General features: G+C 39.8%; 1 protein-coding gene across 4 annotated transcripts in view; it reads right to left on the bottom strand.

Annotated features, from left to right (window-relative positions):
- The window catches only part of SYT7 (synaptotagmin 7), a 315087-nt gene that overhangs the window by 116820 nt on the left and 172176 nt on the right, over positions 1 to 26091 (bottom strand). For all 4 annotated transcript variants that reach the window (XM_075837640.1, XM_075837639.1, XM_075837641.1 and 1 more), the window contains exon 3: positions 10687 to 10769. In XM_075837640.1, coding sequence (XP_075693755.1) covers positions 10687 to 10769 — 83 coding nt within the window. The remainder of the gene's footprint in view (positions 1 to 10686; positions 10770 to 26091) is intronic.

Below are 26091 nucleotides of genomic sequence, written 5' to 3'. Positions count from 1 at the left end.
GTCTATCTAGTTCAACCTATATTCCAGCAGAGTTGTTACATAAGAAAGAAAAAACACCTCCTATAAAGTAGTAACTTCATCTTGGAGGAAAATATTCCTTCCTCACAGCAAATTTCGTAATAAATCCCAGAATCAACTACACAGCTATAGCAACGTACAACTTGTAATATTATATCTTTTAAGAGAGATATCCCGACCCATCACAATATCCTGTGGCAGGGATTTCAATAGTCTCACTGCTCTTACAGTAAAAAAACCTTATACATCCCATTATCTTATTGGCCTTAGCAGCAGCTGTCTGGCACTAGTTGCAACAGTTCAGTTTGCTGCTTACTAATTTTCCCAAGTCCTTTTCTATGTCAGTTTTTCCTAATATTTTTACTGATAGTCATTGTTTACGTCTATGATACCAATAGGATGAGATATGAATAATTGAAATCCTTTGAACCCTTAGCAGAATTTATTGGACACAGCTTAAAATTCTAATTGATCATTAATTATAATCACGTAACCGTGAGATGTATCTAGCATGATAATTGACTTTGATGACACCTGTATCATAACGCTTGAGTATTTTCAAAGGATCAAGCACACGTATAGAATGGGATTCTATATATGTTTTCAGTTTCACGGATCGTTTTAAGCAGCCACATTTATGTGCATGCTCACACACTACATAGGCTGACATCAATTGCATTTAAATGGATATGTATGTGAGTATTTGTAGTATCCAAGAGCCGAACATCATGCAGAAAAGCATAGCCGCTCAAATAAAAGCTGACAATTTTCAATTAGATTCTAAGCAAGCTGTGTGTATGGATGTTGTGATTTCATGGATACATCTGGCAGGGCATAGTGCCAAAATTCTCTCTATTCCCCAGGAAACTGTCTCTTTTACCCATCCATAGCCCAGAGGAAATGTCGAGAAACGTCGCTTTCATATCCCTCTGAATGTTTAAGACCACAAGCCATGTCTTTACAATAGATGAGACAATTTTTGTACAAACAATATATAATTAGTTATTTTTATCAATGCACAATATGTTAACATTATCCCAGTATCTGTTTATCTCAATGACTAATTACAATTTTGTACATGCTTGATCTTCCACTGGAAATCCATGACCGTTTTTGATCAATTTGCCTCAAAGTAAATTATATTTCACGACTCATCAGATTAAAGGGATAATCCCATATGAGACATTTATGTCTGGCAGGTCGGGGTTCCACTTCTGGAACAGACCAAAAAAAGGAAGTCCACTGACTACTGTTCCACCATACGAGGTAGCCACAAACTGAATGGAAAGGTGATATTATTATCATTATTGATCATATCATCAGGGAGTAATGACTTACATGTCCAACTTTACAGACACAATTACAAATGGTGACTTAGGATCCTAATACAGACAGAAAGTTGTTGTATGACATATGACCACTAATGTTCCTCCCCTGCAGTTAAACATCATACAACGCATTGTCAGAAATACTGGGATTTTATACAATAGTTGATGTAAATGTTGCCATATCACTATATTGTAAGCTCGGTGTATATTTCAATGGACTACAGATATACAGATATCATAGAACAGCGATACCATTGCTCCTGTCCGCTATAGAGTTCTGTTCAAACGAACTACTGGGAAAGAACAGTGCCACATAATCTATAATAAGCAAATTACGGGTCTTGCAGTCACGTAACATCAATGACAGCTCAGTAACAAGAAACAGATTACAATCCAACATACACATCTAAAAGTGTAGTGTGAGGCAAGATCACACAGTCAAGGAAGATGAAATAATGCCTCAAATCTATAAGACAAACATCACTGTAGAAAGGGAAAGAAAAGCATAAAAGCAACATGTACCCTCATAATGACACTTCAGTTGTTTATAAAATTGGTAAAATTAACATATAATACAAACATACAAATTAATTTGTACTCAAAAGAAATTATTATCCATCCAATCAACCATCCATCCATCCATCCATCCAACCAACCAACCAACCAACCAACCAACCAACCAACCAACCAACCAACCAACCAACCAACCAACCAACCAACCAACCAACCAACCAACCAACCAACCAACCAACCCTCATAAGCAGAAGAAGGTAGGGTTTCTATTACCTTGATATGCTGGTGTTTAGAGCCATTGGACAGACTGATTCTCTCGGTGGCCCTGAGCTGTTGTGAGTCTATAATGCTTGTGTCGAAAAATGTACCCTCAGATTTGTAAGGAGGGGCTCACATATCACCCAGGAAGTCATTACCCCCTAATCACCATGTTTAACTCCTCTATGCAGCATTGTGTGGATGGCACTGGTATACTATGATGAATGACTAAACTAGAGCACATATTAACTATTGAGTGGACAGATTTCTCCGCCAGCTGAAGATGTGGGCCTCTTGCATGCAGCTGGTCAGAAATCTCAGGAGCAATTAATATTGATATTAAACACTCCTGATCTGCTGTGTCTGAGGGCAGCTATTGTACCCAAAATAGCTTTATTTAATGATGCTTGTGGCAAAACAAATGCGTCACTGCACAGGAGAATAAATAAAATGTCTTGTGTCAGCGATAAGATCGCACTATCTATTGTGCGAATAAAAAATAATCGTGTTATACAAATTAACTCTCCAAGTCTCTGGAAGCCATAGCCCAGAGTTGGTTATATAGCAAAAGTCTATTTTCCTGAGTCACGTCGTAATAAAGACACTAAGTATCATAGAATAATTGGTACTCAATTTATCTTTATTTAAAAAAGCAGGGCTGTTCATAAAGCAGAGGGAGACCAATATTAATAATATACTATGTAAGCTTTTGAGCTTTGTTTGTCTTCTGTAGCAGTTATGATGAAAAAAAACAACAACACAGTTGGTTGCTGAGCTGCCCTCTAGCTTTGTAGTCTGGACCGCCCCCTTACAGCTATTGGAAGGAAGTTAGGAGGCGGTCCAGACTTCACAGCTAGTGTGATGTGCAGCAGCTAAGGCATATTTTATATAAGGTATGAGAAAGTGAAGATACTATAGGAGACAAGTAAAGCCCGAAAGCTAATTAAAGTATACTGAAAATGTGTTTATTTTTGGGTTCACCCGATATTTATTCAAAGTCATTTTTAATATAAAACTATCCTTTAACTATACTTAAATCATTGTGCATATTAATGCCCTATCTGTTAAACAGTAGCACAGAAGTTTTTGGATCTCTGCCTGCCCTCTGATGTTACCTGAGATTTTTTGTTTAAAACTGTTTAACCGTAGACTAGTTTTTTTGGTTTTATTACAATAATCAGAAAATCATTTTCACTTACAAAGCTCCACACAGTCACTGCTTGCTTTCCGAATGCCCACTCTAAACACTGTGCCAGTTTCAACATGGTTACTCAGCTGACTAGTCTTTTATTTGTACACATTGTGAAATGTCATTCTGTTTAGTCTATAAGCATCTTTTTGTTTTTTTGAAAAGCAGCATGTTTTCTATAGAAATTACACACTCGCCTCATTCTAATCATTGCCTACTTATGGACGGTCATCATGTGTTGCAGGTACAGTAATAAATTATGGCAGCAGATGGCAGCTATGAAAAAACACGCTAGACATGGTGCAAACCTTGGAGCACACAATTTAATTTTGTAGTCTTCTGACACTGTACGTTGTGTGATTTTGTGTTGGTAATAAACCAAGTAAAGGTATACTATACACTTGTGTCGTGATTCACTGCGCGCACACACATTTAGTAATAAGTCAAATAGAAGACATAATACAAGAGAAAATGTAGGGGAGCAAGGCATAACCCTAATAAAAGGAGGTAGTAACAGTGGGAGATGCTAGCGTAGTGAACCCCACTAAATATCAGCCCTTTAACATACGTCAAACGTCTTACTACTGAAAGAGAATAGAGGCAGGAGTAAATCATACAACAATGCATCTCCTTGACAGCCCTCTGGAGGTGAGGTAGTTAAGGTTTGCTGCTGTCCCTGTGTGCACTACTATTCGTTGCAGATCTAAATTAGGTGCCGAGAAGGCTTATTGTGGAGAGCTCTTAGCATGAGACCCTTGATGACACGCAGACATTCAGAACAAAGTGACAGCTTGACCTTCACAAGGGACACAAAGGAAGAAGGATCGATGTGCTATAAGGCAGCTCATGTCCTTTATCCACGTACCTCAAGAAATCGTAGCCTAACTATTAACCTCCACTCCAACTCCCACCCAGGCACACTCTCACCTCTCCATATCTGATCCCAATTCTTGCTTTGACATATTGGAACAAAAGATGCCCCTTACTAAGAAGGTGGTGGAGAGCACAGCGATAAGAACAAGTGCGGTAGAAACAACCACAGCACTTGCCAGTAGGGAAATAAGGAACGTTGGTGTACAAAATATTATCTGCTTGTCCCAGTGCTCACATCTTCCAAGATGAGATTGTAGCACTCCCACTGCGCTATCTAAGAGCATGCATTTTGTGGGTCAATGCAGGGATATATGCATTTCAAGGTCAAATCATGTCTTCAGAACAGAAATCACAGGCGGGGACATACAAGATCCACTTTATAGTAATATATTCCAGCTACGTCTGTCACATTGGAAAGGTGATGCACTGGGTAATGTTGCATACAGCCCATAGTGATTGGAATTTCTATTAGATAAGTGTTCTGGCAGAGCACAGAATTCACTCATAAACCCAGCAGACATGATATTATATTGCGTGTGCTATGAAAAAAGTATTTGCCCCTTCTAGATGTCTGCTATAATTCGATAATTTCCTAATGAAATTGATATTTAAAAAAGCACACTGGCAGAAAAATATTTGGACATATCACGCTAACTCCCCTTCTATTCTAGAAGTGTCATATGTTTCTTCTGAGCTCAGTTGCATCTATACATTTTGAACCCTTTCATTATGGGTCAGCGGTATCATGTGATCTCTGTCTGTCCACTAAAATAGACCATGTTGTCATGTGTAGATAGGAGGTCATTCTCCCCTGTGCGGCTGACCTCCTGTGAACTGCAGGATTACATCATCACCAATCAAATCTCTCCTGGCAGGCCTGGGACCACTCCCCCCCACCCAGCTCCACCCTTCTTGTTCCTCAGAATGTCTCCAATGCATATAGTGCTGCAGGAGAGATTATTTCCCATCTAAGAGAGCAGGAGTGCAGTGATATAATAGGAGAGTCCATACAATGATTAGCTGCAGAGTTATAAAACTACACGCTATCTATACTATCTGTGAGTGCTCTGTGAAAAATCGCCAATGTATTCCTATGAAATGCTGCTTCTCACTGTCTCCTGTGTGAAAACGGACACAAGCAGAAGACAGGCTGAACTGCATCACATAGAATACACTGAAACTCTGCAGTGTTAGGGGACAGAAGTTCTATGTCACTGAACTTTCACTTACTGCATTAAGATAGGACTTAAGAGCAGAGCAAGTGAAGTGTGATGAGACTCTGCCCCCTCTGCCTCTGCAAGGCCAGAGGCATCATCGGAAATGTAGGCTGCATTAGGGGAACCACATCATAGGGGGAGAAGGAACCAAGATGGCAGACAGCCCATAAATGGCTCATTAACTAAAACAGGTATACACAAGGCATGCACAAGACCAGAGGCGTAACTTGAAACTCCTGAAACCCAATGCAAAATCTATAACAGGGCTCCCACCCACCAAATACCATTTTTTCATACTAGTGTCTTCTTTTGCGGCTGAGGGGCTTTTGGACCCCCTTAGGCTCCAGGGCCTGGGTGCAACTGCTACCTCTGCACCCCCTATAGCTATGCCTCTGCATTATTCTTTAATAGTAGCCTATGCTGCACTATATAGGAAAAACATTTTTACATATTTTGCCAGAGTGCTTCTGAACAAATACATTGTTTGGTAGTCCACCTCATATATGACATGTCAAGCATGCACAGGGTACCTTCCTTGATTTAGGGCCTGTTCACATCAGTTGATTCTGTTCACTACAGTTGATTCTGCAGCAGCATCAGCGTTTGCAGGTAAGATCGACTTACCTGCAAACGCTGATGCTGCTGCAGAATCAACTGTAGCCTCTGGTGCCGATGTGGCCGTCACGATGCAGGACCTGTGAGTGACGTCACAGATCTGCACCGTCAGAAGCTGGGCGTTCTGAAGAGAAGAGGATGTTACTTCTCTTCAGAGCGCCCAGCTAGTGAAAGTATTAAAAACGCCCTGATGTACGCACATAATACACACCCACTTGGACTTTTACTTTTAAACACACCCACTTGGACTTTTGCAAGCCTCATTTGCATAACTACAAAAATGGTCATAACTTGGCCAAAAATGCTCGTTTTTTAAAAATAAAAACGTTACTGTAATCTACATTGCAGCGCCTATCTGCTGCAATAGCAGATAGGGGTTGCAAAATCTGGTGACAGAGCCTCTTTAAGCCTTATGCACACGACAGTATGCGCTGGCCGGGTCCCGTCAGTGATCCATGGAAAGATAGGACATGTCGTATCTTTCCACAGATTGGAGAATCGGGTCAGTTTTCACTGACCCGATTCATCCGCTAAAGTGAAAAAACGGCACTAGTGGCACTCGTGTGCAACTGCACTTAGGAGAGTATGCTGTGGCATTTTCCATTATAGTCTATGGGACATATATTGTTGAAACGTTCAGCTGTGTTTGTAGGAAGATTAATTACCAGATGCAGTTATGACCATGTTGCTACTCCCCTCTCCCCTACCCTGTGCTAAAGTGCATATCAACTGTCAGGGAGTATATTATATACCCACCCCAGCTAATAGGACTGGCCAGCCGTTACATAAATCCCTGTATAATTCACAATTGAGTTGTTCAATAGAAAAGGCTTGTGACCCGTACACTGAAACACAAACCTATAAGCAGGCAGTTTTCTCACTTCTGTATAGAAGCTAGCAGAAGAACAGGCTTAACATTGAGTTCCACTGGTCTCTGATATGAGATTTACTTGTAGATGGCGATCTATTCTTTCACCACCATAAGGACCAAGAACGGTTACCAGAGATTTATGATCAATGGATCATATCCTGACTGGTCTACTGTTATTGTGGTGTACCCAAAGATTCACAGCTGGAACCATTATTGGTTGGCAGTGTCCTTGACTGGAAATCTTTGGAACCAGTCTTGGGCTGTTGTATCCTCTTTAACGTACTATGGATCACCTAAGAGATTTACGTGATAACATCGTCACAAAAACCCCTTTAAGCACTGCTGATAGTACCCAATAAATGTAGTGTTGGGTGATTAAAAAGCAATTAATGGCAGTGATCAGCAAGTACTACATGGGCATTCTAAATTATACTATCTTCCGATGTGTCATCTCACTATCATCGGAGGGCAGGATTACAATAAAAAGGTAATACTTTTATTATAAAGCCGGAGGAAGACAATCACACCGTTAACAATAGATGATCGGCACAGATCAGCTTCAGCTTCCTCCTCCCCCTCCCTGCAAGGTGACCTATGCACTGATCATGCTCACAACACTCTCCCATAAAAGTGAAAGAGTCATTTTATGACTGAGGGTTTTTTTTATATCCAAGTGGCTGCTGTAAGGGAAACTGCTGGAACTGCTGTGGCAGAAACTCTATGCCCCCATTATTATGTAAATAAACTAGAATAAAAAAAAAATACAATCAGAAAATAAACCCAGATTAGAAGAAAAAAAGTATATTCCATTATTTAATGTTAATTAGTAACACATAAAAAAGAGGGTTGTCTGTTTTGGACAATCTCTACTTGTTATAAGGGTCCCTTAAAAACAAGCTGATCACAATGTGTCCCTCAGCTGGAACCCCCATCGAACAGTGTAAATCTATGTGGAAATCTGGCAGTAAGAGTTAGATTTCCCTACAGTGCCACCACAGGGGAAAGTAGGCATTACATGGTGCCCATTGAAATCAATGGGTTTTCTATGTAATGCAGGACAGGACAGGTCCTCCAGAGCTAGAGACACTCTTTACAACTCTTTTTTTTAACAGGACAACCCCTTTTAGCTTTGTAGGATGCCACAAGGGGACTAAAGTTCCAACCACCAAATATATTGCAAAACAATATACAAGGTAAATCCTAGAACCATTCTGAAGCCCTCATTGTAATGATAGGGGTAGGGAAATGGACAAGTGAGCCCTAATCTACCCGCCACTCTGTCCCTGCCTACTTGCAACGACCCGCCCTAGGCGACGGGGTACAACTGGGCGGCGGTCCCTACGCTCAGTAAGTGCACGAGACAAAACATACAAGGGAACATAAAGCAAAGGGAAAGAGGCAGTTGCCCACGGCAACACCGTGAGCAACAGAGTGGTGAACGAGCCAAGTCAAACCAGGAGAGCACGAGGTACCAAACGCAGAGCAGAAGAGTAGTCAGAAAGCCAGGGTCAGAATGGAGCAGGATCAAATTGTTAGGAGCTGTAGCTGGGCCAGGAAACCACACGGAAAGAATCACAAGCAAGGAGGAACAGGAAAGGCAGGTATAAATAGACAGAGGGCGGGAGCTAGCTGAGTCTGGCCAGGCTGCGATAGGCTCTCCCACTCCTAAGCCTGCCAGCCTGAGTGGTGGAAGCTGGAGTCAGTCTCAGAGAGATAGACTCAGGTAAAGACTGATTACCTAAGGAAGTTAACCCCGAAGCTGTGCCTGGCAGATCCTTTACACTCATATATTAAAGAGCTATAGATGTTATACAAAAAAAAGAACATTTTGGGTGAAAGATAAGTAGAGGGACTTGGTTAAAAGAACACAGCCAATCCAGGAGAGGGTTTATTACTATCCATAAAATATTAGTAATCTTCGTATGATTAATACCAGAGCAAGGGCATGTTCTTTAAAGGTGATCAGATTGATCATAAAAACATATAGTTGGAATAATAGGCATGACTTCTGGTGGTCATACTCATCAGATAAGCTCGCTCGGTCGACAATTATCTTTTTTGTCGGCTTGGCTGAGCGTGCATGTTTATATAGTTGGGGAGAGGAGAATAAGTGGCTGCCAGACACCTCTGCCTGTGACGTATCTCCTGTTGGAACAATGGGTAGGTCATGTTGAAATCCTTTTTTCCCCAATATCTTCCATCAGTAAAGAGTCGGGAAGCCCCCATACAAATTAGATTGTCATCCGATGTTCGTCTAATCTGTGATGTTCGTCCAATGTGTATCGGCTCCTTTAGTATACAAAACTGTTAGGTAACTTGATGCATATGCCTCCAGTAGTGGCTGCAAGAATTGCCTAGCCACTAAGAATATAAAGGTATACACTGAGACCAGCAGGCAATTCAAAAACAGAACAGATTATCCCTTCATACTTATGACAATGTTGAGTACAGTTATTCTTCTTCATATGATTTATCTTCTAAAACAACTCAGTACTGAGCTAGAGAATATTTCACAGGAACCGTGAAAACTCAACAACACATTTTTATGAGGAAAAGAACAGTGAGATAAATATCTCCCCAGTTCGCAGTCATAACAATCCACTTTCTTATGCTATAAAGAACACAGAGCTGTACCGTCAGATATATGATGAAGCAGAGGGAGGGAACCATATTTTATGGGTCCTCTACTAATTTATAATCCACGTTTTAATAACAAAGCAAACTCTTGAAGTCAGTGAAACAAAAGGTCCTAACGCCTAAAAATGATGAGGCAGATGGAAGCAAATTTACATTTCCCTCAGAATAATATTATAACGGGTTTTAATACACAGCAAAACCCATTATGTGCAAATATAAACATTCATATGTGTATAGAAGAGAAAAGTGGTATCAGCCAAGATTAGACAAAAGCTGATTAAATACTTTGTACTGTAGTCAGCGTGGAGAAAGATAACAAGAATATTTTTGTTATGTTCGCGGGGGGAGAAACAAAAGCTCTCAATGGAAAGTGCTGAGATAAAAACTTTTTTTTTTATTTGGTGATTGATTTTTTTTATTTTTTATTTTTTTATTTCCTCTTCATTGGTAATAAAAAGAAAAACCTGGAGAAGAAAAATACAAGAGCACAAAAAAAAAAAAGAGAATACTATATCTAACGAACAAAAATATAATTCCAGGCTTCCTTCTTTCTGCGGGTATGCTCTGGGCGTTCTTGGGACTTTTATAAGAATGACGCAAACGCACAACCACTTTGATCAAACAAGTCACCTTGAAAATAATTGTTCCATGGACCATGGTGCTATGTGAAAGTGTCAGAGGAGGGAAATGCATGTACAGTGCCTATATGGAAATAAACTCAGTTGGAAAACCTGTTGGGATATAATGTAATGAGTTTTAGAAGGTTTTTAGAAGGTTTTTTTTAAACTTTTTCAAAAACATTACAAGATTTGGTTCAGGTGTATGTTATATGTACATTTTCCCACATTAGGAAAGAAATAAGGTTCAGTCTTCAACACATTCATAGTCCAGGAGGTAGTATGTTCTGATACATATATCTCATGATAATATACTGTGAAACTTTACCTGGAGTAATAATTTTTGGGATTTTCACAAGGTGATATGTCAGCTCTGAGGATTGGGGAAGGGGTTGTTTTACCACAAGAGGGAAAGACATGTAGGTTCGTTCCACACCCTATGACTGGACATGCTTAAGGTCATTCAGGAGAGCTGGCTTTATTTTTAGGTTCTTCCACATATTCTTAAGGCACCATTTTAAAAAAGTGTTCCAAACTGAAGTATACTTACTTTAAAGCTTTCTTCTCGTTGCGGATTCCACGGCTGGAGTCAGGGGTTCCTACTGTGTCCAGAGAATTTTTGTAGCGCTTCCCCTAGAATTATTGAAAAAATGTATGTCAACATTGTTTTCTATAAGGTCTAATAAAAATCACCTGTCTTTTTCAGAGCTTTGAATTCGTAGCATTCACCAAATATGGTTGCCTGTTGACTAAATGTCATTCAAAGAAATGGGCGCTTACAACCATGACTGACCCAATAAACATCTGGCAGAACAAGCTGTAGGTAAAATGTTGAGCTCTGGTGTCCCACCAGGTGCTGTGAAATCATAACTAGGCAAAGTCCCTGGCAGAGACGTTGGTCAAAATTATGCATAAAACAGACTTTACCCCACTTAACTCTACCTCTCTTACCCCCATAGCTCTTCGCTCTGCTGCATAGGCTTAAAATGGAGGTCAATGGCTTGCATACTTAGTAGACACAAATATTTTTGGGAGATAAATTTAATGAAACTATCCAAAAAACACATACAATACCATGCTAATACAAATGGTATCGAAACAGAATACATTTAATAATGCTATATGAAAGAACCAAATTCAGAAGAACAGATTTAATGAGCTTTGAAAGCCATGGCCATATTATATAATCTTCTCAGGTTTGAGACATATTGCAAATCTTGATTTAACCTCTCCGACCCCATCTTAGGCAAAGCACATGTACTCCATATACCGACACTCAATGCATCACATCCAACACATACCCTTCTCATAGTTGTTACCTCAACCTTGTATGGGGTTTTGAGATGTGTATATTAGTTTTATCATTTATTATTCTTTAAAAAAAAACATTGAACATTTTTTTTACAAGTATTCAGATGTAACTTGTGACAGGCAGTCCTCAATGTCATGTGCATAATCAGCTCTATTAGCCAAGACGTACATAGATGTATATAACAGTAATTGTCTCCGATAGTATGTGCCCATACTTTGTTCCTCCAGACATGGTTAACAAACTAATGACTGATAAAAGGCAATAATATAGAACGTATTACAAGATGCATTCAATATCAATTTGATGCTCTTAAAGCTCATTTAAGTATGTAACAGTTACAGCACTTGTCATAATAATCAATAGTTTATTCTTATAGTCCGTCCATAAGTGCATATCACAAGATGTATTACTAAGTGTTTCACTTATAACTCATCAACAGCTAAAAACAAAAAGCAAAGTTTGCACTAAAGTATTATAATGCCTTCTCAGGTGGCTTTCAGGTAGAAGAGAGACAGCATTACCCTAAAGTGCGCCTTGTATATAAACTTAATATATAATAGCCCTGGTGTGGTGACTTAATTTCTCTATATCCAAAATGTATTGATAATATGAAGATATGCAGAGAGAAGGGATAAATGCTTCTTGTCTCTCACCTAACAGGCAATGACCCCTTTGATACAGTTCTTCAGAGAAACCTGGAGCTATTTACTCTCAGCTTCCATCAGAATCTAAATGAGGATTTTTTTTTATATACTCCATACAATGGGTGAAAAAGCCAGAAAGAGCAGGTTCTGCAGAGCGTCATTGAAATTAATACATTTGTGCTATTAGTTGTTTGGCCTGTTGCTAAGCAACATGTGTCATTATCAGTGAGTGACATCACCGGAGCTCCATAATCATGATATAGTATATTGTATGCTCTATTGTATAATACGAGATTGTACTATACTGCACTATTCTGTACCATTCTACACTATACTGTACTATAATATACTATACTACATTATGCTATACTATACTGGACTGTACCATACTATACCACACTATTCTATACTGTAACTTACTATACTGTACTGTACCATACTATACCATACTACACTGTACCACACTATTCTATATTGTACAATACCATACCACACTATTCTATACTGTAACTTACTATACTGTACTGCACCATACTATTCTATATTGTACAATACTATACCACACTATTCGTACAATACTATACCACACTATTCTATACTGTACCATACTACACTATACTGTACTGTACCATACTATACCACACCACACTATTCTATACTGTACCAAACTACACTGTACTGTACTGCACCATACTACAGGGGCGTAGCTAGGGGGGGCAGGCGGGGCATGTGCCCCGGGCGCAACCTAGAGGGGGGCGCCAGCGCCACCTCCTCCTGCACTATAATTGGACCTGTGTCTATAGGACACAGGTACAATTAGAAGCAATGAATGACCGGGCACGTTCCGTGCCCGGCTATTCAGCGCTTTTGTACCAGTGAAGCTTCCGTCGATGAAAGGCGCTAATTGACAGGGAAAGTCATCCTGCCCAGCCAATCAGCGCCTTTCATAGACGCTTCGTTCAACCGCCAGGAGACCTGCGCAGAAGAGAGCAGGTCTCCATTGCTGCCGGCCGGCGTGGGAACGGGATTAAGGTGAGTTTGAATAGTTTTTTCTTTTTTTAATTGTAATAAAAAAGTGTGTGGCTGTATCTACAGGGGGGGGGCTTTATCTAGAAGGGGGACTTTATCTACGGAGGGGGGACCTTTATCTACAATGGGGACTTTATCTACGGGGGAACTTTATCTACGGGGGGGTGTCTATCTAAAGGGGGGCTATATACTGGGGTGGGCTATCTATGGAGCACCATATACAGGGGTGGGCTATAGCTACAGGGGGGCTATATACAGGGGTGGCCGATCTATGAAGCACTATATACAGGGGTGGGCTATATCTACAGGGGGGCTATATAGTATATAGCCCACCCCTGTATATAGTGGTCCATAGATCGCCCACCCCTGTATATAGCCCCCCTGTAGATATAGCCCACCCCTGTATATAGTCCCCCTGTAGATATAGCCCACCCCTGTATATAGTATCCCACAAATAGCTCCCCCTATAGTGCTCCACAGAAAGCCCACCCCTGTATATAGCCCCCTGTACATATAGTCCACCGGTGTAGAAATGTTGGAAAATTGAGAAGCTGAAGACATCTGAGTGGCAAACTGCAGAAATGGGCTGTGACCGGGAGAAGTCATCATAGAGGTCTGGACCGGATGGAGAAAAAGAACTAGAATCTGAGACGTCACCGGTGAGTCACTTATTGTAAATGTTTATTCTGCCTCTAATCAGTAATGTAGTCACTGTATGATCTGCAGCGAGATGATGGGTGGTATGATTATGATGGGATTTATTTTTTGTGAAACAGCAACTCCCAGCATATCCTTACCATTGTTCGGACCATGCTGGGAGCTGTAGTTTTACACCGTACAAACCTGTACAGCAGGGGTTGCACTAAATTGAGCTGTATTCGTGCTGGTGCTGTATATATGTACTGAACTTTGTTCTGGTGCTGTATTTATGTACTGAGCTTGGTTCTGGTGTTGTGTATAGAACTATATTGCTTGTAAAATGTACAAATGTTTTTATGCTCGCGTTACATAAAAAGAAATGTGGAAAAGAAATGACACGTCATTGATTGGTAGAGAAAACTAACACGGCGAGGGGGAAGGAGATGTCGGGAAAGAGGTTGGGGGGGGGGCGCCAAACTGAATCTTTGCCCCGGGTGCTGGAGAACCTAGCTACGCCTCTGCATACTATACCACACTATTCGTACAATACTATACCACACTATTCTATACTGTACCATACTACACTATACTGTACTGTACCATACTATACCACACCACACTATTCTATACTGTACCATACTACACTGTACTGTACTATACGACACTATTCTATACTGTACCATACTACACTATACTGTACCATACTATACCGCACTATTCTATACTGTACCATACTACACTATACTGTACCATACTATACCAAACTATTCTATACTGTACCATACTACACTGTACTGTACCATACTATACCACACTATTCTATACTGTACCATACTACACTGTACTGTACCATATTATACCACACTATTCTATACTGTACCATACTACACTGTACTGTACCATATTATACCACACTATTCTATACTGTACCATACTACACTATACTGTACTTTACCATACTAAAACACGCCACACTATTCTATACTGTACCATACTACACTGTACTGTACCGCACCGTGCTATACCACACTATTCTATACTGTACTATACCATACCACTCTATTCTATACTGTACTATACTATACCACTCTATTCTATACTGTACCATACTACACTATACTGTACTTTACCATACTATACCACACTCTTCTATACTAAAGTATACCATACTACTATACTGTACTATAATATACTATACTATACAGTAATGTACTATACTGTACCATACCATAATGTACTGTACTCTACCATACTACACTATACTGTACTATACTTTGCCATACCACACTATTATATACTAAACTTTACTATACTACTATACTGTAACATAATATAGTATACTTTATAATAATGTACTCTATCGTTCCATACTTTACTACATTGTACTATACTGTACTGTACCATACTATACCACACTGTTCTATACTAAACTATACCATACTAATATACAGTACTATAATATAGTATACTTTATAGTAATCTACTTTACCGTACCATACTATACTATACTATACCACACATCACTATACTGTACTATACTATGCCATACCATGCTATGCTGTACTGTACCATACTATATCACACTATTCTTTACCATACTTCACTATACTGTACTGTGCTTTATCATACCATACCACACCACACTATTCTATACCAAACTATACCATACTATTATAGTGTACTATAATATACTATACCATATTGTACAGGAATGCACCCTACCATACTATACTATATTGTACTGTACCATACTATACTCCATATTCTGTACTATACTAAACTATACTATACAATACTATACTATACTATACTATACTATACTATACTATACTATACTATACTATACCATACAATGCTATTTTGCAGTGAACCAAGTGTTTAATTACTGGACAACTGGCAAAGAGGGCTTTCTGTAAGAACCTTGGCCACACAGCCAGTATTACCACGGATAGCAAGGAAATGTAACCAAATAATAAGAATATATCTGTAACTTTTGAGATAAACAGATTATCGCACAGAGCGTAATGCCAAAGCCGCTAAAAAATATCGCTGATATACAAAGCCAGATTTGTGCAGAAAATTTCCTATTATACTCATCATTGTCAGGAACCAACATATCACCCGGGAACAGACTACAGAGCATTTCACACAAATTATCAAACAGATGTAGCTCGGATACACCAGGCAGCTATGACGTCTCTCTGACTAACTTGCTTTATATATAGTTTTACTTATGAATTATTAAATCCCCTCCGAATGCGCCTGGCAGGAGAGAACAGATTTTAATGGGGCCTGGGAAAGAGAACAGAGGATTTTATTTTCTATTAGAGGACTGAATGTTTAGCAGAATTTTAGCACCCCGAGGATCTGTGTGGAAGGCTCTGGATCTGAATCGGGTCTGCGGCTGATACTAACACAAAGGCCGATTCATTTTGTGCTGACTTTAGGGAATATACTTTCCATTTGCGTCGCTCAATAATAAGGAATTAAGGATCATGTTTACTAAATATGGCGTTACCAGTTAATTCATTTCTTACACTGAGATGGTGCAAAATGTAAGAACTTGGCACCTACATAATTCAATGGGAGGTATATCGACATGGCATCTTTATTTAGAAGTGAGCCGGTGTACACCCAATGGTTATACCTGCACAGTGCAGGCAATGTAAAGGATCTGGGTCCATATGTCTTGCGAACAGATAAATTCTGTAAACAATGTCTATGTCCAAAAATTGCTGCTGGATAAGCAGGGCAGCCAGCAGAGAATTTTACATGACCTGGCACTCAGCACTCGGGGAAGATGCCACACCAGTTCCCCTTTACCCTTTAGCTGTGTTTTTTACCTTCTTAGCCTGGAGTGGAGAAGCGAAGAAGATCACTTTTTTTTTTTTAATTGTCCGATGGGGATGGGGAAGGGTGGGGGTAGTCTGATAGGGGGGCAAAGTACAGAGCCTGACACAGGCATCTACCTTGCTACGTCCCACAGAACTAAATCTACGCCAGCTCGGAGCTGGTGTAGATTTCCGCTATAATTTCCTGTTTTCTAAAGTAAATAATGATAAATTTGTCGGCCCGTGGTGGTCTAGCCCTTTTTGTTAAGCCATGCCTCTTTACCCAAAAGTGCAGAGGGCGGCATAAAATGCAGAAAAGATGCCATTTTCTATGCACATTTTAAGCCGTTTGTGACTTCCCCCCATGGTTATTAATAAATTCTTATTAGAGAACCACAGAAGCATCTTAAGATGTGAAAGTACACTGCGAAAAACACATAGTATTTGTAAAAAATAAAAATATGAAAACTATGAGCATGAGGACGACTCCTATGATAATATGTATAGTTTTGTATACTTTAGTTTTCATTATTAGGTCAGGTGTTACCATGTCAAGCTATTTCAAAATTCTATATTTATTTTTGCCCAAAAAAACCTACGTACAAAAAATTCTAAAAATGACCTTGGATATAAAAAATCCTGCAAGTCTGTTAACTCAAATTTCAGAATCAATTTTGGAAGATGAGTTTTAAATCTGTTCTTAATTATCATATTGTGCCACTGGCAACATCTTGCAATAAATAATTATAGTGTAGAAAAAAAGGTTAATTGACAAAAAAATATAAACAACTGAGAATAGATATTTCCATTGGCCACCTGTTCTCGATTATACGATCAGTTTGCTTTAACCCTATAGAATGCAAAAAAAATATATGATTTTCTTCTATCATTTGGTACTGAAAGAATACTTTCAAAATAGCATGTTACTGCAAATACACTAAAATGCTGATAATCTGACATGATTTGGACCACTGAAAGTTTGCTTCAGAATTGTGCTGGTAGAATGCAATAGTAGAGCAGAAGTATAGCAGGGATATACAGTGGGAAGAGCAGTGTTGGAGTGGCCCGCCAGTGGATCCTCAGATATTAATTGTGTGTACTGGTGTGGGGGGAGGGGAGTCATGGACCAGAGCTGGTAAAAATAAAAATACACTGCAATATGTATGTTACCAGTACTGTAATGGTCGCTTGCCATGCCCCCCATGGGGACTAAAAATGTAATAAAGTTTTTAGTAATGTACAAAAAAATAATTTAAAGTAAAAAAAAAATGTACATCTTTTTTCCAATAAAGTAATATAAAAATAAACATAATAGGTATAACCACGTTTGTGAAAGTCCGAACTATTCCGAAATAACTTTACTTAATCCGCATGGTAAAGCCAGAATTGCTGTTTTTTGGTAAACTTACCTTCCAAAATAAAAGAAAAAAAAAAGTGATCAAAAGGTCATATGTATCAATAAAAACTACAGCTCCATTGATGGAAATATAAAAAAACTTTATGGGTGTCAGACTATGGGGACACAAAACTGCAACCTTTTTAATAAGTTGTTTTTATTTTGTAAAAGCAGTAAAACATTAAATAAAAACGTATAAATGTGGTATCGTTGTAATTGTATTCACCCGAAAAATAACGTTAAAATTACATTTTTACTGCAAGGCGAGTTCCATAAAGTTAAAATCGGAAAAGCAGTGGGGGAATTGTCCCACCCCACGCCAAAAAATTACTTTAAAAAGTTTCCCAGTAGAAGATATGGGACATTAAATGGCTCCATTAACCCTTTTCCGCCGCAGCTATTTTTTAGATTTTCACTTTCGTTTTTTCCTCCCCACTTTCCAAAAGCCATTACTTTTTTATTTTTCCATCAATATTGTCGTATGAGGGCTTCTTTTTTGAGGGGCGAGTTGTAGGTTGTTAGGGCACTATTTATTGTACCATATAATGTAGTGGGAAACTGGAAAAAAATTATTTGCGGGGTGAAATAGGAAAAAAACTGTGATTCCTTAAAAAATGGGGGGGTTTTGATTTTATGGCGTTCACCATGTGGTAAAAACGACATGTTAACTTTATTCTGCGAGTCAATACGATTACGGCGATACCAAACTTATATAGTTTTTTTTATGTTTTACTACTTTTACAAGGAAAAAACTGATTGCTAAAATTAAAATTTGAGTTTTGTCGCCATATTCTGAGAGCCATAACTTTTCTATTTTTCCGTTGATTGAGCGGCTTATTTTTTTGCAGGGCGATGAAGTGGGATTTTTTGTGGGAGATGAAGTGACCAAAAAACAGGCGCTTTTATGGCATTCACCATGCGGACTAAACAATGGTATATTGTAATAGTTCAGACACGTCGATACCAGTTACGTAATTTTTTTTACATTGGGCTTGGGGGAAAATGGGAAAGTTTTTTTTAAACTTTTAATATTGATATATATATATATATATATATATATATATATATATATATATATATATATATTAAAAAAACTGCTTTATTTTACTAAGTTTATCTCTTTTTACCTGTCCAGCGATCGTTGGATTGCTTGCATGATATACTGCAATACTAATGTATTGCAATATATGGTTATACTGACACTCTTCTATGAAGCAACGTTACAGGGGGCGCCCCTGTTTCTAGCCATTTAAATGCAGTGGTCGCTATTGACATTGGCATTTAACGGGTTAAACGAGAGGTATCGCACTCGTTACACTAAAGTGTCAGCTTTATGATACAGCCCACATGCTCTTTTTATGGAGCGGACTCACATGTGAGCCTGCTCCATACTCCCCCACCCGACGTGCGCCGTATATATACGGCAGATGTCAGGATGGTGTTGAAAACTCTTCTGGCTATGCCAGAAGTTATGGTCCTTGGAAATGGGGAGGAAAAAACAAATATAAAAAAAAAGTCCTGGTCCTGAAGGGGTTAAAAATAGTTTTCATATATTTATTGTGCTTGTTCTCCTTTAAGTGATGATCTGCTAATGGCAGTCTGGATAGCACTTCTGTCCTGCAGCGCCAAGGCCATGGGTTTGTTTACCAATAAGGGACTAGAACCCGACCTTCATAAAATAGATTGTAAGCTCCACTGAGGCGGAGACTAATGTGAATATAATTTATAAATATTCATCATTTATTATTTATAATATAAATACAAGTGATGGATAATAAATATATAATGGCATTAGGGAGGAAGAAGAATACAGTCCTCGGATTAATCCGGTTGGGAGAATGCTGAGGTAAAGTCATTAGCCTTCTGGGGAAATAAAGCTGGATGGACTTTTATTGTCTTTTATTGCTTGTTTGCCTCACCACGTAGTGTCTCTCATGGCAGACTGCTGTTAAAGAGCTAGCCCCGTTTGGAAAGCACTTTTTAGTTCCCTGCCTAAAGCAAATTGTGAAGAGTCTCACCGGTAGGAACCCCCTTGTATTTGGGAATCAGCAAGTGGAACCACAAATGTAATTATTGATTGGTGACCATGGTTGTCAACGATGTGCAAGTCATTGTATACATGGAGCGTTCCCATAATTACCAGGTGTATGAGGGCCCTTGTGGACCCATTGTCTACACCACTGTCAGTTTGACAAGCATAGAGCATACCCAACCAGATTGCAATAAGCACCTTCAAGCATAGTGGGCCTTTTAATTTATCTTGGGTAGCTTTGTTCTAAAGCTGACATTGTCACCATGGTCTTCCAATGTTTAGAGCCATGTTGGATATGGCTTTTTAGTTTTAAAGGAGTTTTCCCATCAGAGACATTTATGACATATCCACAGGATATGTCATAAATGTCAGATAGATGCGGGTCCCACCTCTGGGACCCGCACCTATCTCTAAAACGGGGCCCCCTAAACCCCGTTCTACCTTTTTCTGCTTTGTCTGCCTCCCCGGCCACTTCCTGACTATATGGTCGGTAGTTACGAAAACAGCATTTCCATTACTCCCATAGTAGTGAAATGCAGTTACGGAGCAGCGTAGAATGCGAGCTACGCTGTTTTCGTAACTACCATTTAGTTCTTTGGGACTTACGGGAACAGCGTAGCTCAGCGAGTTACACTGTTTCCTAAGTCATGGTCGGAAATGTTCTATGCGTTTTAGGTTTACGTCTTTCACCATGCAGCATAAATAACATGTTACTTTTACTCTATGGGTCGGTACGATTACGACTATACCACATGTGTATAGATTTTTTATATTTTACTACTTTTTGCACACTTTTTTAAGTAAAATAATTTGTTTTTGCATGGACCCATCCCAAGAGCCAGAACTTTTTTATTTTTCCATCCATGTAGCCATATGTGGGCTTGTTTTTTGCGGGACGAGATGTAGTTTTCATTGGTACCATTTTAGGGTATATGAAACCTATTCATTAACTTTTATTATTTTTTGGGTTGGGCAATGGAAAAAATAAAAATTCTGCTGTTGTTTTTTGCATTTTTCTCTGCTTTTACCTTGCAGTTCATATAATATGTTAACTTTATTGTTCGGATGATTATGACCGCACCGATACCATACATGTGTACTTTTTATTTATTTTTTACACTTTTACAAAATAAAAACACATTTTTAATGAAAAAAAAATGGTTTTATTTGTTTTTACTGTGCACCTTTTAAGAATTTTTATTTTACATTAATATTTTTTTTAGTCTTACTTGGGGACTTCACTATGCGATCTTTTGATCACTTATATAATACTTTGGTATACTTAGTATACCAAAGCATTACTGCCTGTCAGTGTAAAACTGACAGGCAATTAGGCCCTTAGGCATGGCCTAATAGGCATATACCCACGGCAGTCCTAGGGGCTTTTGTTAGACCCCCGACTGCCATTACAAAGCATTGTGACCCGCAATCACATTTGCAGGCCGCCTATGGGTAACTGAGGGAGCCCCCTCCTTCTGTTAACCACTTAGATGCCACAGTCATTATTGACCGCAGAATCTAAGGCGTTAAACAGTTGCGATCGAAGGAAAGTTTAATCGTGACTATTAGAGCAGGAGCCCGGCTGTCATAAGACAGTCAAACGCTCACTCCAGCCTGCACCAGACACTCGAGCATGACTACGACTAGGCCGCTGTGTTAGTGACCGCAGTGAAATGGCATATTGGTGGTCACTAAGGGGTAAAAGGGACACTCTGGGCAAGGTTGATCCCGTTTTATACTCATTACAGGGCCTCAAGGGTGGTTTAGTTCTGTTTGAATCCTTGTGTCATGCACCTCCCCATGGTCCCTACATGATGCATAACACAGTGTATCCGTTTTTCCTTCAAAGACCCTATTTGGTGCTGGGGAGAGACTGACCGCAGTGGGATTACAGAGAGGATGTCCCAAAAAATGTCTGTCCCCATGATCAGTACTTTAGCTCTAATATCTCAATTTCTGAGAACCTATAAAACATTGTTATGAATGATATTAGCAGGTCTTCTTTATAAGCTGGACTTTTATGAGGCTTTTACTATAGGTTTAGAGCTATTTTTGCTTATATAAAAATGATGGATTTAATAAGCGACACAGTATTTTATATGACACTGCTGATGAACTACTTATACAGTAGAGAAGACTCCTTGTCATAAAGACATGATCTCTTCCTGAAGCATTACACAGTAATAAGATCAGAATACACTATAATGTCAACTGTGAGTTACTTCTTTAAATTAGGCATCAGTTTGCGAATTATATGGAGTATGACCTGAAAATGTCAAAGCTTTAATTTATATCCTTAGCATTTAAGTGGGAAAATTGGAAGAATAATTTGCAGGCCCTGGGGTTCACAGCTCAAAATACGGTGGACACATTTTTATAGCAGTGTCAAAATGCAAAACCAAAATACCCATAGTTTAGCTTTATATGTTTCCTTATATATTTATTTTATGTTTTTATAAAAATGTACTGAGAAATAATCCTGTACAAACTGCCAATTAATTCAATGCCCATTAAAGAGAAACAACTTGTTTTGTGATGCAACTTTTTTTGTGATCACATATTACAATTTAGTTTTTATTTCTGCCCAGCAACTTAAAGGGGTTGTCCGAGATTTAATGACTTTGTATTAATGCTTGTAATTTATAAATGTAAATACATTTGTATTATACTTACATTTTCCAAAGTGGCCCCGTTTCCAGATCCTGCCGTGGAGTACCTGACGGGTGACGTCACTCTCTGCACTGGCTCTGGCCGCTTTGTTGATCTTGAATTCTTTTCCAGGTATACGACACGTCACTGGTGACGTGGTGTATATTGACTTGTTCTGTTGTAACGCGCATGCGCGGCCCCTGCTGTTATCTCGAGAACAGCAGGGACCGCGAGAACAGCAGTGACAGCGCATGCGCGTTACGGGCCGTGAAGCAGAACAGCCCATACACGGCACGTCACAAATGACGTGTCGTATACCCGCCAAAGAATTCAAGATTAACAATGCGGCCAGAGCCAGTGCAGAGAGTGACGTCACCCGTGAAGTACCCCACGGCAGGATCTGGAAACGGGGCCACTTTGGAAAATGTAAGTATATTACAAATGTATTTACATTTATAAATTACAAGCATTAACACATAGTCATTAAATCTCGGACAACCCCTTTAAGTCATTTTTTTTGCTTGAGTCTCATTGCAATAGACGTCAATATGGAGTCCCTGCAGCTTCATACAATGTAGTTATAGGAACTTGGTGTGCTGCCGCATGGAGCCCCCAAACGATGCTCTATTATGGAGACAGTCTCCCTTAGAAGTAATCAAGGGGGGAATAGCTCTGTAATATGGAGCCCGATTGAGAATATAGCAATTTTTTTTCTGTAAAATTTGTACTGAATCTGACAGAAAGAAACATGTTACCATATAAAATCAGAGGCATTCGGATGTACAGTATGACCCCATAGACATTAATGGGTGCTGTATTACGACTTCATACATTTTTGAAGTTGTATAGTGCTGTAATATAGTAATATGCATGAGCCCTAAAGGTCTCACAACAATCATAGCCGGAATTGAGTAAAAAAAAAGCAAGACATACATCTTAAATAAACATGTGGGTGAGGGGGAGGGGATAAGAGGCAAAAAAACACCAAAAAAGAAACAATCAGGTACATAGATAAAAGCAGATGTGAATGACGTCATCAGGTAAACAGTCACAGTTACAATTTTTTGGTGTTTTTTTGCCTCTTATCCCCTCCCCCTCACCCACATGTGTATTTAAGATGTATGTCTTGCTTGTTTTTTACTCAATTCCGGCCTGACGAAGACGCATGTTCTGCGTTGAAACGCGTTGCCCATTCTTTTGTACAATAAACCTACGTATCAGCATCACTCTGCTTATTCTTCCATTTGAGTAACGCTTTCCAAACATTCAGTTTTTAACATATATATTTTTTCAAAAATATATAATTTTAATTGCTATTTATTTGCGGCACAATACTATTGATGCCGGTACCTGGATACTGAAAGCTGCAACCTGGTTACAAAACGGCCTTCATCTCTAAGCTGTACCTGCGAGTACAAGCTCTCAAGGTGAGTTTAACAACTTACCACTGCTATCCATTACTCTACCTATCAGGGGCGTAACTAGGAAAGACTGGGCCCCATAGCAAACTTTTGACTGGGGCCCCCCCTCCCCTGGGTGTCACACAACCCCCCCCCCTTGTAGATAGTGCCTTTTTTACAGCCCCCCCTGTAGATAACGCCATACAGCCCCCCCTCTGTAGATAGCGCCATACATCCCCCTGTAGAGAACGCCATACAGCCCCCCTGTAGAGAACGCCATACAGCCCCCCCCTGTAGGGAACGCCATACAGCCCCCCCTGTAGGGAACGCCATACAGCCCCCCGTAGGGAACGCCATACAGCCCCCCTGTAGGGAACGCCATACAGCGTTCCCCCCTCCCCCTGTAGGGAACGCCATACAGCGTCCCCCCTCCCAAAAAAATGCGACCTACAGTGTGTCCTACAAAATACATGTATCCCCTCTCCACAGGACAGGGGATACATGTGTGATCTCTGGCAGCGATAGGGAGAACGGGGGACTGAAAGTCCCCTGAACTTCTCCATGACAAACCTCTGACTATCCCCTATACATGTCTTTTGCTCTATTTTGAGCCTTTAGGACCAGACACCATTTAGCCATTTTTAGCACGTGTTAGTTAAATGGCTCTAACTTTTTTATTTGTTGGGCTAACGACGTGATTTTTGCGACGTTTTTTCCATAGACAAAGCAGGTTTAATTTTTTATCGTTTTTATACGCACCTTTTTTGCTATTTTAGAATTTTTATTCATAAAGTTTGAAAATAATAGTAAAAAAGTAAGCTTTTTTACATTTCAGCTATTTTTTTTTTTGGTAATAACATAGTCTTACCCTAAAATATACCTTTTATTTGTGATCGTCATTGTCTACCGTAAATCTTTATATATTACATGTCTATATTAGGGTAATTGGGTCAGCGCTAGCGTTACAAAAATGATTGGCGGGGGGGGAACGTTTTTTTTTTTGGGTGGGTATTTTATGTGTATTTATTATGTACATTTTTTTTGCACTTTACTTTATTCTTTTTTTATTACTATGGTCTGTCCCCCAAAGGTCAAAGAAGACCTTTGGGGAACTTTATATATTTTTTTTCTTTATTTGACACCATGTTTTTCCACTGTAATTGGGGTTGCACAGCAGCCCCAGTTACAGAGGAAATCAGCCCTCTCATAGTGACGATTGTCACTAATAAGGCTGTGCTGGGTCTAGTTAGACCCAGCAGCAGTCTGTCACTAACGGCACCCGGCGATCATGTGACCAGTCACATGATCACCGGGAGGAATAGAGACAGCACCGCTGCTGCTGTCTCTATTCCTGTACACAGCGCGCATTCAGCGCTGTGTACAAGTCATCAGAGAAGACAGAAGCAGCGAAAGCTGCTTCTATCCTCTCCTCAGGGTCCCCGGCAGTCACTGACAGCCGGAGACCCGACATTCAGCTGCCCGATCGCGCGGGCAGCAAGTTAAAACCCGAGCCGTAGAAAGTCTATGGCTCGGGTTTTAAGGACCCTGACCGCTGGCCATAAAAATACAGCCAGCGGTCGGGAACCAGTTAATGGCAGAGCGGGGAGATACCTCCCTGCTCTGCCGTAGTGTTCAGTGGCGTCCCGCTGTAGCAGCCATAGCGGCTCCTAGCGGAGCCTCCGGCCATGGTGGGGGCCCGTGCCGGCGGGCGACACGGGCCCCCTCATGCCGCGGGCCCCGTAGCAGCCGCTACTGCTGCTACGGCGGTAGTTACGCCACTGCTACCTATCAAGGTATATCTTGCACCATGTGGCGCTGTGTATATTTTTCTCTTCTCAGACATCACAACAATCATGTGACTATCACGGCCACTGAAAAGTGACATATGCAACAGTCATCTGTTACTTTCCGTGACTGCTCCAATGTTTGCCTGTTGGGTCAGACACTGTGCGGCTTATTTTATACATTGGAAGAGATTTACTAACCAGAATGTGGCAGAATTGTATTGTGAAAGTGCAAAAAC

The sequence above is a fragment of the Rhinoderma darwinii genome, chromosome 9 (genome assembly GCF_050947455.1).
Source record: "Rhinoderma darwinii isolate aRhiDar2 chromosome 9, aRhiDar2.hap1, whole genome shotgun sequence".
Classification (NCBI taxonomy): domain Eukaryota; kingdom Metazoa; phylum Chordata; class Amphibia; order Anura; family Rhinodermatidae; genus Rhinoderma; species Rhinoderma darwinii.
The sequence above is the reverse complement of the archived record's forward strand: the minus strand, read 5'-3'. Positions and strand labels throughout refer to the sequence as shown.